At 40.7% G+C, this 13087-nt stretch overlaps 1 protein-coding gene across 3 annotated transcripts in view; it reads left to right on the forward strand.

Moving 5' to 3' along the window:
- Positions 1–13087, forward strand: part of DHX57 (DExH-box helicase 57) — a 78400-nt gene that overhangs the window by 29675 nt on the left and 35638 nt on the right. For all 3 annotated transcript variants that reach the window (XM_054475513.2, XM_054475512.2, XM_063648801.1), the window contains 2 exons: positions 2526–2731; positions 7771–7887. In XM_054475513.2, coding sequence (XP_054331488.1) covers positions 2526–2731; positions 7771–7887 — 323 coding nt within the window. The remainder of the gene's footprint in view (positions 1–2525; positions 2732–7770; positions 7888–13087) is intronic.

Here is a 13087-nt window from a genome sequence, read left to right on the forward strand (position 1 = left end):
CATCTCTACTAAGAATACAAAAGTTAGCTGGGCATGGTGGTGCATGCCTGTAATGCCAGCTAATCTGGAGGCTGAGGCAGGAGAATCGCTTGAACCTGGAAGGCGGAGGTTGCAGTGAGCTAAGACCACGCCATTGCACTCCAGCCTGGGCGGCAGAGTAAAACTCTGTCTCAAAAAAAGAAAAAAAAAAGTTAGCTATTATTATCATCATCATCGTTCTACTCGCATAGAGTTTGCAGTATAGCCTGAGTGTTAAGATATCTGTATAAACAATTGTAAGTACTAGGTAGAAAATGTTAATGTGCATTGCATATAAACAGATCTCTCTTCTTTGAAAGCCCTACTTTCTCTTCTTAGTCTTTGATCTTGAGGATTCCCCAAGATTTTCCTTGCACTGTTTCTTCTCACTATTAACTCTCCCTTGGCTACCTTAGACTCATGTGATTTCTGTTGTCATCCCTGTGCCGAGAACTCCCAGATCAGTATCTTCATTCCTGACCTCTGAGCTCTACAATGAAACACCCCTAATATCTGGCAGCTTAAATACAAGTCAGAATTTTTCTCCTTCTCTGTTCCTTCCTTCTCTGATAAGCCCCCCTCCTAATTCCATATTCATTTAATGGTACTATATTCTTAAGCTAAAAACCCAAAACCAGTGGCTCTCAAATTTTAATGTGCAATAAGGATACTTAGGGAGCTTATTAGAATTATTAGTTTCTGGGCCCTATTCCACTACCATTGAATATGAGCTTCTGAGGAAATCATCTTTCAACTAGTTCACCTGTCTTTACTTTTTCAAACTCACTGCTTCCAGAATATATATATATATATATATATATATATATATATATATATATATTTTTTTTTTTTTTTTTTTTTAATAAGACAGCCTCACTCTGTCACCCAGGATGAGTGCAGTGGTGCTATCATAGACCACTGCAGCCTTGGTCTCCCAGGCCCAAGTGATCCTGTTACCTCAGAATACCAAGTAGCTGGGACTACAGGTGTGTGCCACCATGCCTGGCTAATTTTTTTATTTTTAGTAGAGACAAGGTCTCAGTATGTTGCCCAGGCTCGGAATTATCTTTAAACATAGAATTGTTCACATTCCTCCTATTCTTAGAAATTTTCATTGGTTCCTTATCACTCACACTTTGTGGACACTGAAGGCCAATATCATCTGACCCCAGTCAATATTTAAGTTCCCTTCCTTCTTTAGTTTCCTACCTACAAAACCTTAGCACTGTCAGACTACTTGTTATTTCTCAAAGATGCCATGCTATTACTATCTGTATTTCTTTTTCCCACTTCCTTCTCTAGTCATTCTTTAACACCCAACTTGAATGCTACCTTCATGAAATTTCCTATTTTCTGCTATTAAAAATTAATCACTTCTTTATTAGAAGTCACAGAATACTTTTCTTGTGCCTCTAATAACATTTATTTCTGTCTTACAGTATAGTGTGTTGTTTTGTCCTGTTCTCACTAGTTTGTAAGCTCCTTGAAAGTATATTTATTTTTCTATACCATACCACCACCATCACCATAGTACCTTGTCCAAAATAGGCATTCAGTAAATATTCAATAAACAAACAAACGGTGAATGTGAAAAGAGTGTTGGCATTTAATGGAGAGAAGGGTTTGGAGGAAGTCAGGATTATAGAATCGTAGGTTTTTAAATCTTTTTTTAAAAAAGCTACAATACACTTTATGCAAATGAAATCTTATAGGAAATCATAGAGAAATGAAACATAAAACAAGAATGATTGGGCTGAAAGAATAGCCCCCAGTTACTTAGTTTGCTCCCATTCCCTTACCTTTCCTTGGGGCTTTGAGCAACATTTAAGGCTCCAGGGGAAAAAAATCGAGCCACTTACCTATGCCAATTTCCCAAAACATGAGAAAGTAAAGCCTTTTGAAATTGACTTGTTGGAAGTCTCATGGCAGGTTGGTTTAGTGGCAGACAGAGCTCAAATCCAGAGCTTTTGTCTCCAAATCTATTCATTTTTCTGCTTTGCCATGATGTCTAATAGTATTGTCACTAACAAATATTAAACTATCCAGTTGTGAGAGTTTTGGAGTGTTTCAAGGATAGTCTTAGGTTGATGTTCAGCCAACAGCTAGAAACTTGGGTCCAAATTTGATTGCAACAAAAGGGAATCAGCTGCCTGGGAATTATCATAGAAACAAGAGGATCAATAAGATTGCCAAAGCAGAATCAAAAATGAAGAGGGGTGTTACTAAGGCTATCACTCAAATGTGTTTTCTGAATGTCCATGCCATTATTCCTGGATAGAACTTTTCTCCAAATTCTTAGCTGGTCTCCGAGACAGACCTAAAAGCATTGCAGTGTGTTCCCAACCAGAAATAGGGTACAGCCAGAATCCTGGACTAGTGGAAGGATGGCACATGAATTGGGCAGAAACAGTGACATTTTGCTGAATGAGCACGTGAAACAGGTGAATTCTTGCCCTCCTCACCAACAGAACCACATACACATAACCACATTCCTTTGTCTTTCTCAGGTATGTATTACAGGATGGGAGCCCATATATGCGCTCCATGAAACAGATTTCAAAGGAAAAGCTTAAAGCAAGGCGGAACAGAACTGCATTTGAAGAAGTGGAAGAAGACCTGAGGCTCTCCCTTCACCTCCAGGATCAGGATTCTGTCAAAGATGCAGTGCCAGATCAACAGTTAGATTTTAAGCAGCTCCTGGCCCGCTATAAAGGTAACATGCCTCCTGGGGGAATATTATAATTATGCCAAAGATTTCTAGTATTCTTTCTTACCGTGATTCAGAAGAAGAAAAATATAATTCTTGTTTCATAGTTACATTGCCTTTAATTCATCAGAGCAACTTTAAACCTAGAAAAATAGTTCAGATATATATTTAGAATACAATTGTTACTATATTTGCCAATGGGTTTTTTTTCTAATTATAAAAGAAATATGTGCTTATTAGAGAAAAATTGTGAGGTAGTAAAATATAAGTTATATTCTTGTACATTTTGTAGCTTTTTATTTTGATGTGATTTCAAATTTATGGAAAATTTAGCAAGGCTAAACGATGAACTCTCATATATCCTTTACCCCAATTCACCAGTTGTTAATGTTTACTTCATTTTTTGCTTTATCATTTGCTCTGGGTTGATGTATTTTTTTTTTTTTTCTGAATCTCGTGAGAGTAAGTTGCAAATATGATGCTCCTTTACCCTTAATACTTTAGTGTGTCTTTCCTAAGAACAAGGACATTCTCTTACATAACCACAGTACAGTGATCAAAATGAGGACATTTAACACTGATACAATTATATAATTCACAGTCCATACTCAGGCTTGAACAATTATCTCAGTAATGTTTATTTTTGTTGTATTTTCCTGATTCAGGGTCCTATCATGGATCATATATTACATTCAGTTATGTATTCTTAGTCTCCTTTGATCTAGAACAGCTCCTCATCCTTTGTCTTTTAGTGACCTTGACATTTTTGAAGATTATTTTGTAGAATGTCCATCCATTTGGGTTTGGTATTTCCCCATGATTAAATTTAGGTTATACATTTTTGGCTGGAGCATCACAAAAACGATCTTGAGTTCTCAATGCATCATATCAAAAGGCACATGGGCCCCGTGGTGTTGGTTTGTCCCATTATTGGCGATGTTAACTTGTTCACTTGGTAAAGGTGATGTTTGCTAGGTTTCTCCCCCGGTAATTACTATTTCTTTTGTAGTTAATAAGTCATTTGTGAAGCAATATTTGACATGATTTTCAAATCCTTTAATATCCCACTAGTTTTAGCATTATTCGTGGACTTTTAAAATAACATCTTTTGAGGCCTACCCTGTGCTGAGCTTTTTATGTATGTTGTTAGGTACTTCCTCCTCCCATGCCAGACTCTAGCTGGCTACTCTTTGTTCCTGTGTGGTCTTCTATCCATATAAGCTAAACTGAGCCCATAGAAACCCCAGGATTACTACTTTTGCTTTCTTCCTTGAAGCCTAGACTAGAAGCAGGTCTCAGCTGCCCTTCTTTCTCCTTTTTCCCTAGACTGTCACCCTGTTCCTCTTAGTTCTTCCCAAAAAAGAGTGTTTATCGTTCATGAGTAAGAGCTTCCAACCCGTTACTGCTTCTGTAGGATAAGAGGCAAATGAGTTTTCCTTTTTCTGCATCTACCAAAGACAGTTCCCAGTCCTGGATGTGGAATGGTAATCACCAAGGAATTAAGATATTAGCCATTATTCTGTTGTTTAGGAAGATAAGCATAGCTCCCTAACATTTTATTTCATCTTCGCAATATTGAGAGATGTAAAGCTAAGAGAATGGACTTGTGTTTTATAGATCTGGGTTCAACTCCCAAGGCTCTCATAAAACCAGCTAATGATCTTGAGCAAGTTCTTTATCATCTCTGTGCCTCAGTTCCTTTCTCTATAAAGTGGAGTCATTTAGAGGAGTATAATACAAACCCACGAGGATAGTGCCCAGCTAGTAAGTACAGATCCATGATTCTAATTAAAATATGTCTAACTAAAAAATTTGTGTTCTTTTTATACGTCATACCAACTGATAATTCCCATTCCTTTATTCCATTAAATTATGGAACAAGAAAATTCCTTTGAGGTTGGGCACAGTGGCTCACGCCTATAATCCCAACACTTTGGGAGGCTGAGGCAGGAGGATCACATGAGCCCAAGAGTTCAAGACCAGCCTGGGCAATATATTGAGACCTTGTCTCTACTACAAATGTTTTTTAAAATTAGCCGGGCATGGTTTTTTAAAATTAGCTACTCAGGAGGCTGAGGCGGGAAGATTGCTCGAGCAAAGGGATTCAAGGTTGCAGTGAGCTATGATCGCACTAGTGCACTCCAGCCCCAACAGAGCAAGACCTTGTCTCAAAAAAAAGAAAATCCCTTTGGCTTCTCTTTCAAAATTTTGGAGTTTTCTTTTAAAATTATCACTGAATCTAATCCATGACTTTCTAATTTTAAGCACAAAGGTTACTAAAGTTCAGAAAGTGCCTTTGGAACCCCTTTTTAAGGAAGGAGAATGGAGGAGTTGAGGTCAGGAAACATGACTCTGCCACCAGCTTCTGTGGTACTGGGCTGATTGCTTAGCTTTTCGGAGCTTCTGGTTCTCTGTTTTTGTTTGTTTGTTTTTAAAAAAAAAAAAAAAAGTCCTTACAAAAATTATCCAGGCATGGTGGCACACACCTGTAGTCCCAACTATTTAGGAGGTTGAGGAATGAGAATCGCTTGAACCCAGGAGGCGGAGGCTACAGTGAGCCCAGACTGCACCACTGCACTCCAGCCTGGGCAACAGAGCAAGACTCCATCTCAAAAAAAAAAAAAAAAAAGCCTTGAACTAGTTGATCTCAATGTTCTCTTTCACCTTTCAGAAAATGAAATAATGTTTCCTAGCTCAATTTTTAAGGCATTTTCTAGTTTTTCTTTGAAAAAATTAATAATCAGTCATTTAAAATATATTATTGATTTGGCTAGGCACAATGGCTCATGCCTATAATCCCAGCACTTTGAGAGACTGAGGCCAGAGGATTTCTTGAGCCCAGGAGTTCAAGACCAGCCTGGGCAACATGGTGCTGCCTTGTCTCTTAAAAAAATTTTTAAATTAGCTGGTGTGGTGGTGTGCATCTATAGTCCCTGCTACTCAGGAGGCTGAGGTGAGAGCATTTGAACCCCAAGGGCCAAGGCTGCAGTAAGCCATGATCACGCCACTGCACTCCAGCCTGAGCAGAAGAATGAGACCCTGTCTCAATAATAATAATTTTAAAAAACAAAACTATGTTCAGTTTTCTTTTTTCGATTAGCTGATCCTTTCTTCTTTTTGAAAAGTCTGGCTTTTTGGAATCTTGGCAAAGAAAAGTGATTCTGCTCCACCTTCCTCACCCAACCACACCCTTGTTTGTGCAGCCCGGTTCTTCCTTTTTTTCATTTTTGACCAACATGGCATTCATTCTACCAGAACAACATTGTTTCAAAACTCCTTTTTTTTTTTTTTTGAGACGGAGTCTCACTCTGTGGCCCGGCAGGAGTGCCGTAGCACGATCTCAGCTCACCACAACCTCCGCCTCCTGGGTTCAAGTGAATCTCCTGCCTCAGCCTCCCAAGTAGCTGGGATTACAGGCGCCCACCACCACACCTGGCTAATTTTTGTATTTTTAGTAGAGATGGGGATTCCCCTTATTGGTCAGGCTGGTCTCGAACTCCTGACCTCAGTTGATCCACCCATCTCGGCCTCCCAAAGTGCTGGGATTACAGGCATGAGCCACCACGCCCAGCCGAAACTGCTTTTGTCCTTCTTCAAACTTCTCAGCATCATATAGGAAGTTTCCCTTCCTTGGTACCAACTATAGTTATTTTGTTCCAGTTAGACTGTAGTTAGGGCGATAGGTCATTAGGAGAGCCTGAGAAGAAAGGGCAGCAGTCTTTGAAGAGTTAGTCACCCCAACAATATACTATTGCTTTTAAAAGAGCTGAGGTGGCCGGGCGCGGTGGCTCACGCTTGTAATCTCAGCAGTTTGGGAGGCCAAGGTGGGTGGATCACGAGGTTAGGAGTTTGAGACCAGCCTGACCAACATGGTGAAACTCCATCTCTACTAAAAATACAAAAATTAGCTGGCTGTGGTACTACGTGCCTGTAATCCCAGCTACTCAGGAGGCTGAGGCAGGAGAATCGCTTGAATCCGGGAGGCGGAGGTTACAGTGAGCCGAGATCACACCACTGCACTCCAGCCTGGGCAACAGAGCAAGACTCCGTCTCAAAAATAAAATAAAATAAAAAAATAAAAGAGCTGAGGCTTGTAGTACATCTTACAGAACTACATCATTTACCAGATCACACATAGATTAGGAAGGAGATTGTGAGTGGGGAGATTGTGAGGGTCTATGAGTAGACTCCACGGGTGTTAATGAAGATATTACAATCACATTTATTTTTCAGGAAAGATCCATCACTTATCATTTTCTCAAAGAAACCTAAAGGTTCAGCGAGTCACTGTTATAAAAATGCTGGTGAAAGCTGTGGTCTCTGTCCATTGATTGCCATAGGTTAGTGTTACCTGGACTTCCAGCATATCCAATCATGATTAGATTGAATCTAGAAGAAGTTTCTAAAATGTATTTGACTTTGAATTTTGTTTCCAGAACTTAAGCTTTCAATAAATATTTGAAGGGTAAAAGAGGGGAAGGAATGAGGAGAGTAAAAACTGGCCCATCTGGGTCTTTCCAACAGGGGCAGGAGCCTGCTTTTTGGGTCACTGTTCAAGCAAAAATTACTTCTGATGAGGCTGGATTTTCAGAGAAACTAAAGGAAAAAAGTGGGCTGGTTGTGGTGGCTATAATCCCAGCACTTAGGGAGGCTGAGGCAGGAGGATTGCCTTAGCCCGGGAGTTCGAGACCAGCCTGGGCAACACAGCAAGACCCCATGTCTACAAAAAATAAAATTAAGTTAATCAGGCATGGTGGTGCATGCCTGCAGTCCCAGCCTCTCAGGAGGCTGAGATCGGAGGATCACTTGAGCCTGGGAGGTTGAGGCTGCCGTGAACTGTGATCCAGCCTGGGTGACAGAGCAAGACCCTGTCTCTAAATAAATAAAGAAAAGAAAAAAGTTCATTTCAGTACATTAAATGTTAATATCTGTGCTATTAAACCAACACTCACCTAATTCACAGGCATATTGTATATGGTATAAATATACAATTAAAATACATCAACAAGGTATAAATATCCTTCTCATTTTTACCTTTCTTTCAGGGGTTAGCAAGTCAGTCATCAAAACAATGTCCATCATGGATTTTGAAAAGGTGAATCTTGAATTAATAGAGGCCTTATTAGAGTGGATTGTGGATGGAAAGCACTCCTACCCTCCAGGTAACTGCTTCTTTATTCAGGCTTGGATGACAATTGAAACACTCAGTCCTTGGCTAAATGGGAGTCTACTCATGAGTGCTTGAATTACATGCAGACTCTTTGCACACAGGCTACAAGGCAGTGGGGTTAAGAGCACAGGCTTTGCAGTCTGGTAAACTTCCCAGCTCTGCTATTCAGGAATCGTGTAATCTTGAATAAAGTCCTTATCTTTTTTTTTTTTTTTTTGAGGCGGGGTTTTGCTCTTGTTGCCCAGGCTGGAGTGCAATGGTGCGACCTTAGCTCACTGCAGTCTCCGCCTCCCGGGTTCAAGTGATTCTCCTGCCTCAGCCTCCTGAGTAGCTGGGATTACAAGCATGTGCCACCACACCCGGCTAATTTTGTATTTTTTAGTAGAGACAGGTTTTCTCCATGTTGGCCAGGCTGGTCTCAAACTCCTGATCTCAAGTGATCCGCCTGCCTCGGCCTCCCAAAGTGCTGGGATTATAGGCGTGAGCCACTGTGCCCGGCCTAGTCCTTATCTTTTCTGTGCTTCCATTTCCTTGTTGTAAAATGAAGACAGTAATAAATCCTGTTACGTAAAACTATTTTGGGGATTAAAAGAAACCATATGTAAGGCACTTAGCACAGTATATTTAAGGCTCAGTAGATACTACCCCTAATACTGATGACATTATAATTATAATAATACAGGCCAGGTGCAATGGCTCACACTTGTAATCCCAGCACTTTGAGAGGCCAAGGAAGGTGAATCATTTGAGTCCAAGAGTTTGAGATCAGCCTGGGAAACATAGTGAAACCCCTTCTCTACAAAAAAGTGCAAAAATTAGTCAAGGTGGTGGCACATGCCTGTAGTCCCAGCAAGGGGTTGGAGTGGGAGGATTGCCTGAGCCTGAGAGGTGGAGGCTGCCATGAGCCATGATCGCACCACTGCACTCCAGCTTAGGCAACAGAGCGAGACCCTGTCTCAAAAAAACAGAAAAAAACCACACATTTTGTATGTTATATGTATTACATACTGTATTCTCTTTTGTTTCTTTTTTTTTTTTTTTTTTTTTTTTTTGGAGACAGGATCTCACTCTCTTGCCCAGGCTGGAGTATGCAGTGGCATGATGTCAGCTTACTGTAACCTCTTCTTCCCGGGTTCAAGCAGTCCTCTGGCCTCAGCTTCCCAAGTAGCTGGGACTACAGGTGTGCACCTCCACACCTGGCTAATTTTTGTATTTTTAGTAGAGACAGGGTTTTGCCATGTTGGCCAGTCTGGTCTTGAACTCCTGACCTCACGTGATCCACCCACCTTGGCCTCCCAAAGTGCTGGGATTACAGGCGTGAGCCACTGCACCTGGCATACATACTGTATTCTTACAGTAAAGTAAACTAAAGAAAAGAAAATGTTATTTAAAAAGTCATAAGGAAGAGAAAATATATGTACTATTTTCATTAAGTGGAAGCAGATTATCATAAAGGTCTTCATCTTTGTTGCCTTCACATTCAGTAGGCTGAGGAGGAGGAAGAGGAGGGGTTCCTCTTGCTGCCTCGGGTGGCAGAGGTGGAAGAAGTGGAAGGGGAGGCAGAAAAGGCAGGCATGCTCATTGCAACATTAAGGAAACATATTGTAATTTCTGTCTGACTTTGCTCTTTCATTTCTCTAAAAATGTTTCTATATAGTACCAATCCTTCCCCTGTTTGCTTTGGTTTCAGTGCTCCATCATAGAATGGTCCATGTCATAATAGAAGTTAAAAGCAGTCTTGAATCTTTCTGCCAGATTATCTAATGTCAATGTGTTTGCTGGCACTGCTGGTTCTTTTACATCTTCTTCCTCATTGTCTGGCACTGGTTCGGAAGCACTCATCTCCATCAAGTCATCTTCTGTTAATTCCCCTGGTGTGGTGTTTGCCAGCTCTTGAATTTCTCCAAGATCCATATCTTGAAATCATTCACCACTGCCACCATCTCCCCACCTTTATTCCATATCCATAGTCTCTGTTATGGTTTTCTCACTTGTCTTATAAATCCTGTGAGGTCATGCACATCTGGACACAGCTTTGTCCAGCATCAGTTTATTGTTTTAGGTTTGATGGCTTTTGCACTTTTTCAATAACAACCGTGGCATCTTCAATGGAATAATCCTTCCAGACTTTCATGATGTTCTCTCTATCAGAATTCTGTTTCGTAGCATTGACAGTCCTTTCCATAGAGTACCTGTATAATGAGCCTTAAAGGTCCTCATGAACTCCTAATATAGAGGCTAAATTAGAGACATGTTTAAGGACAAGTAGACCACTTCAGTGTCTTCAGTGTTGAACTCATGGAGTTCTGGGTGGCCAGTGGCACTGTCCAATATGAAAAGAACTTTGGCAAGGTGCTTCCTGATTCCAGGGACAAAGCATTGATGGAACCAGTCCAGAAAACGGGTTCCCACTGGCCAGCCTTTCTTGTACAACCAGAACACTGGCAGCTGGTGTTTCTTCTTTCCATTCAAGGCCAGGGGTTAACTTTATAGACAGGGCAGTGCTGATCGTGAACCCAACTACATTTGCACAAAAGAGTAGAGTTAGCCTATCCCTTCCTGCCTTAAATCCTGGTACTCACTTCTCTTCCTTACTAATACATGTCCTTTGTGGCATTTTTTTTCCAGAAGAGGGCGCTTTCATCAGTTATTTGAAACCTTTTCAGGCAGATATCATTTCTCCTCAATGATTTTCTTAATGGCATCTGGGAACTCATTATCTGCTGCCTCTTGGTCAGCAGAAGCTGCTGCTTCTGTTATCTTGATATTTTAAAAGCCAAACCTCTTTCTAAAATTGTCAAACTATCCTTTGCTGGCATTAAATTTCCCAGCTTTAGATCCTTCCCTTCCGTTTGCTTTAAGTTGTCATATAATACTTTGCTTTTTCTTGAATCATATAGGTATGCCTTATAGCAATCTTGCACCCACATAAAAACTGCATTTTCAATGAGATAGAAAGGTATTTCTCAAAAAGCATAAGATTTTCACACCTGCTGGCATAGCTGCAGTGACAGCTTCACAAATTTCTTTTTCTTTGTTCACAATGGCCCTTACTCTGGATTCATTTATCTGGAAATGGCAGGCAACCACGGTTACAGACCTCCATCTGCGGAACATATTGAGCAATTCACCTTTTGCTTGTGATGTCATGAGTTTTCTCTGCCTCTCCGGAGTACTTACAGCATCACTAGTGGCACTTCGTATAGGTCCCATGATGTTATTGAAGGTTTACTGTATTCCACTAAACACAATGAAAAATGCACAAGAACCACAGAGATCACTTTTTACTGTAATATACAATATTCTGACAAAACAAATGACTTACTTGGAGATGACTAGTGTCGCAATACATTTTTTAAGTGGATTCTCACAGCACTTGAGCTCACTGCAGTAGCAACAGGAGGTGGCTGCAAAATCTTTTTTTAATAAAGTTATTACAGTAGTATACTATATTATAGTTCATTGTACGCAGTTGTGATTTAATACCGCTTTTTTTTTGAGATGGAGTTTCACTGTTGTTGACCAGGCTGGAGTGCAATGGTGCGATCTCGGCTCACCGCAACCTCCACCTCCCAGGTTCAAGCGATTCTCCTGCCTCAGCCTCCCAAGTAGCTGGGATTACAGGCATGCGCCACCACACCCGGCTAATTTTGTATTTTTTTAGTGGAGATGGAGTTTCACCGTGTTGGTCAGGCTGGTCTCGAACTCCCAACCTCAGGTGATCCACCCACCTCAGCCTCCCAAAGTGCTGGGATTATAGGCATGAGCCACCATGCCCAGCCTGATTTAATACTGCATTTTTACATTTGTTCACATTTCTCTAGATGCAAATGGCACCAGGTATGGTCCATAAGTGTGTTTGTGTGAGTTTTGATTATTTTAACCTTTTATAATGGTTTGTGTGTATTTTATGATATAAATAATAAAATAGGCTAGTATCTATATATGTCATGCATTCATGACATATCTTTCTTAATTTTTTTTCATATTTCTAGGCTATGCAGTTTCTGTGCTAGTTTTTTTCAAATTGTCACAAATCTCCAAAAATTTTCCAATATATTCATTGAAAGAAAATTGCCAATGAGTAGACCCATGCAGTGCAAACTTACGTTGTTCAAGGATCAACTGAACACTTATTATAGTTAAGCACTATTACTACTACTGTACTAAACACAGAGCAATCACTACTTTACTCACTGTCTTCCCATCCCGGTAGCCTTCTTAACCTCACTTGCAGTCCCTTATCCCTAGAATGAATACTCCAAATCTTCTGTTAACTAAATCCTTTATTTTCTTCAGATTTCTCCTCAATTTACCTCTACAGACCACCCTATCTGTTGTCTTGCCCCAATCCCCTTACTCTATCATAATATCTAAAAATAGGCTGGGTGCTGTGGCTCACACCTGTAATCCCAGCACTTTGGGAGGCCGAGGCAGGCGGATCACCTGAGGTCGGGAGTTCAAGACCAGCCTGGCCAAGATGGAGAAACACCGTCTCTACTAAAAACACAAAAATTAGCTGAGCATGGTGGTGAGTGCCTGTAATCCCAGCTACTCAGGAGGCTGAGGCAGGAGAATCTCTTGAACCCGGGAGGCAGAGGTTGCGATGAGCCAAGATCGTGCCACCGCACTCCAGCCTGGGCTACAAGAGCAAGACTCCACCTCAAAAAAAAAATAAAATAATTCATTTTCATTGTAGCACTTAACACTGTCTGAAATTGGAGTTTTACATACTTCAGTAGGATGTAAGCTCCTTAAGAGTAGAGATTTCGGCCAGGCACAGTGGCTCACCACCAAGCAACAAGAACAAAAACTCCATCTCAAAAAAAAAAAAAAAAAAGAATAGACATTTCTTGTTCACCACTGTATTTTTTAGGCCCTAGAACAGTGCCTACAGCATTTAGGTACAGAGTAAATATTTGTTGCATGAATAAATGAATGTAATGATTAAATGGAATAATAGATCAAAAAATTAGTTTATGTTTGTTGGGCATGATAGCTCATGCCTGTAATGCCAGCACTTTGGGAGGCCGAGGTAGGTGGATCACCTAAAGTCAGGAGTTCGAGACCAGCCTAGCCAACATGGCAAAACCCCATCTCTACTAAAAATTAGCCAGACATGGTGATGGGCGCCTGTAATCCCAGCTACTTGGGAGGCTGAGGCAGGAGAGTCGCTTGAACCCAGGATGTGG

This window comes from Pongo pygmaeus, chromosome 12, assembly GCF_028885625.2.
Source record: "Pongo pygmaeus isolate AG05252 chromosome 12, NHGRI_mPonPyg2-v2.0_pri, whole genome shotgun sequence".
NCBI lineage: Eukaryota > Metazoa > Chordata > Mammalia > Primates > Hominidae > Pongo > Pongo pygmaeus.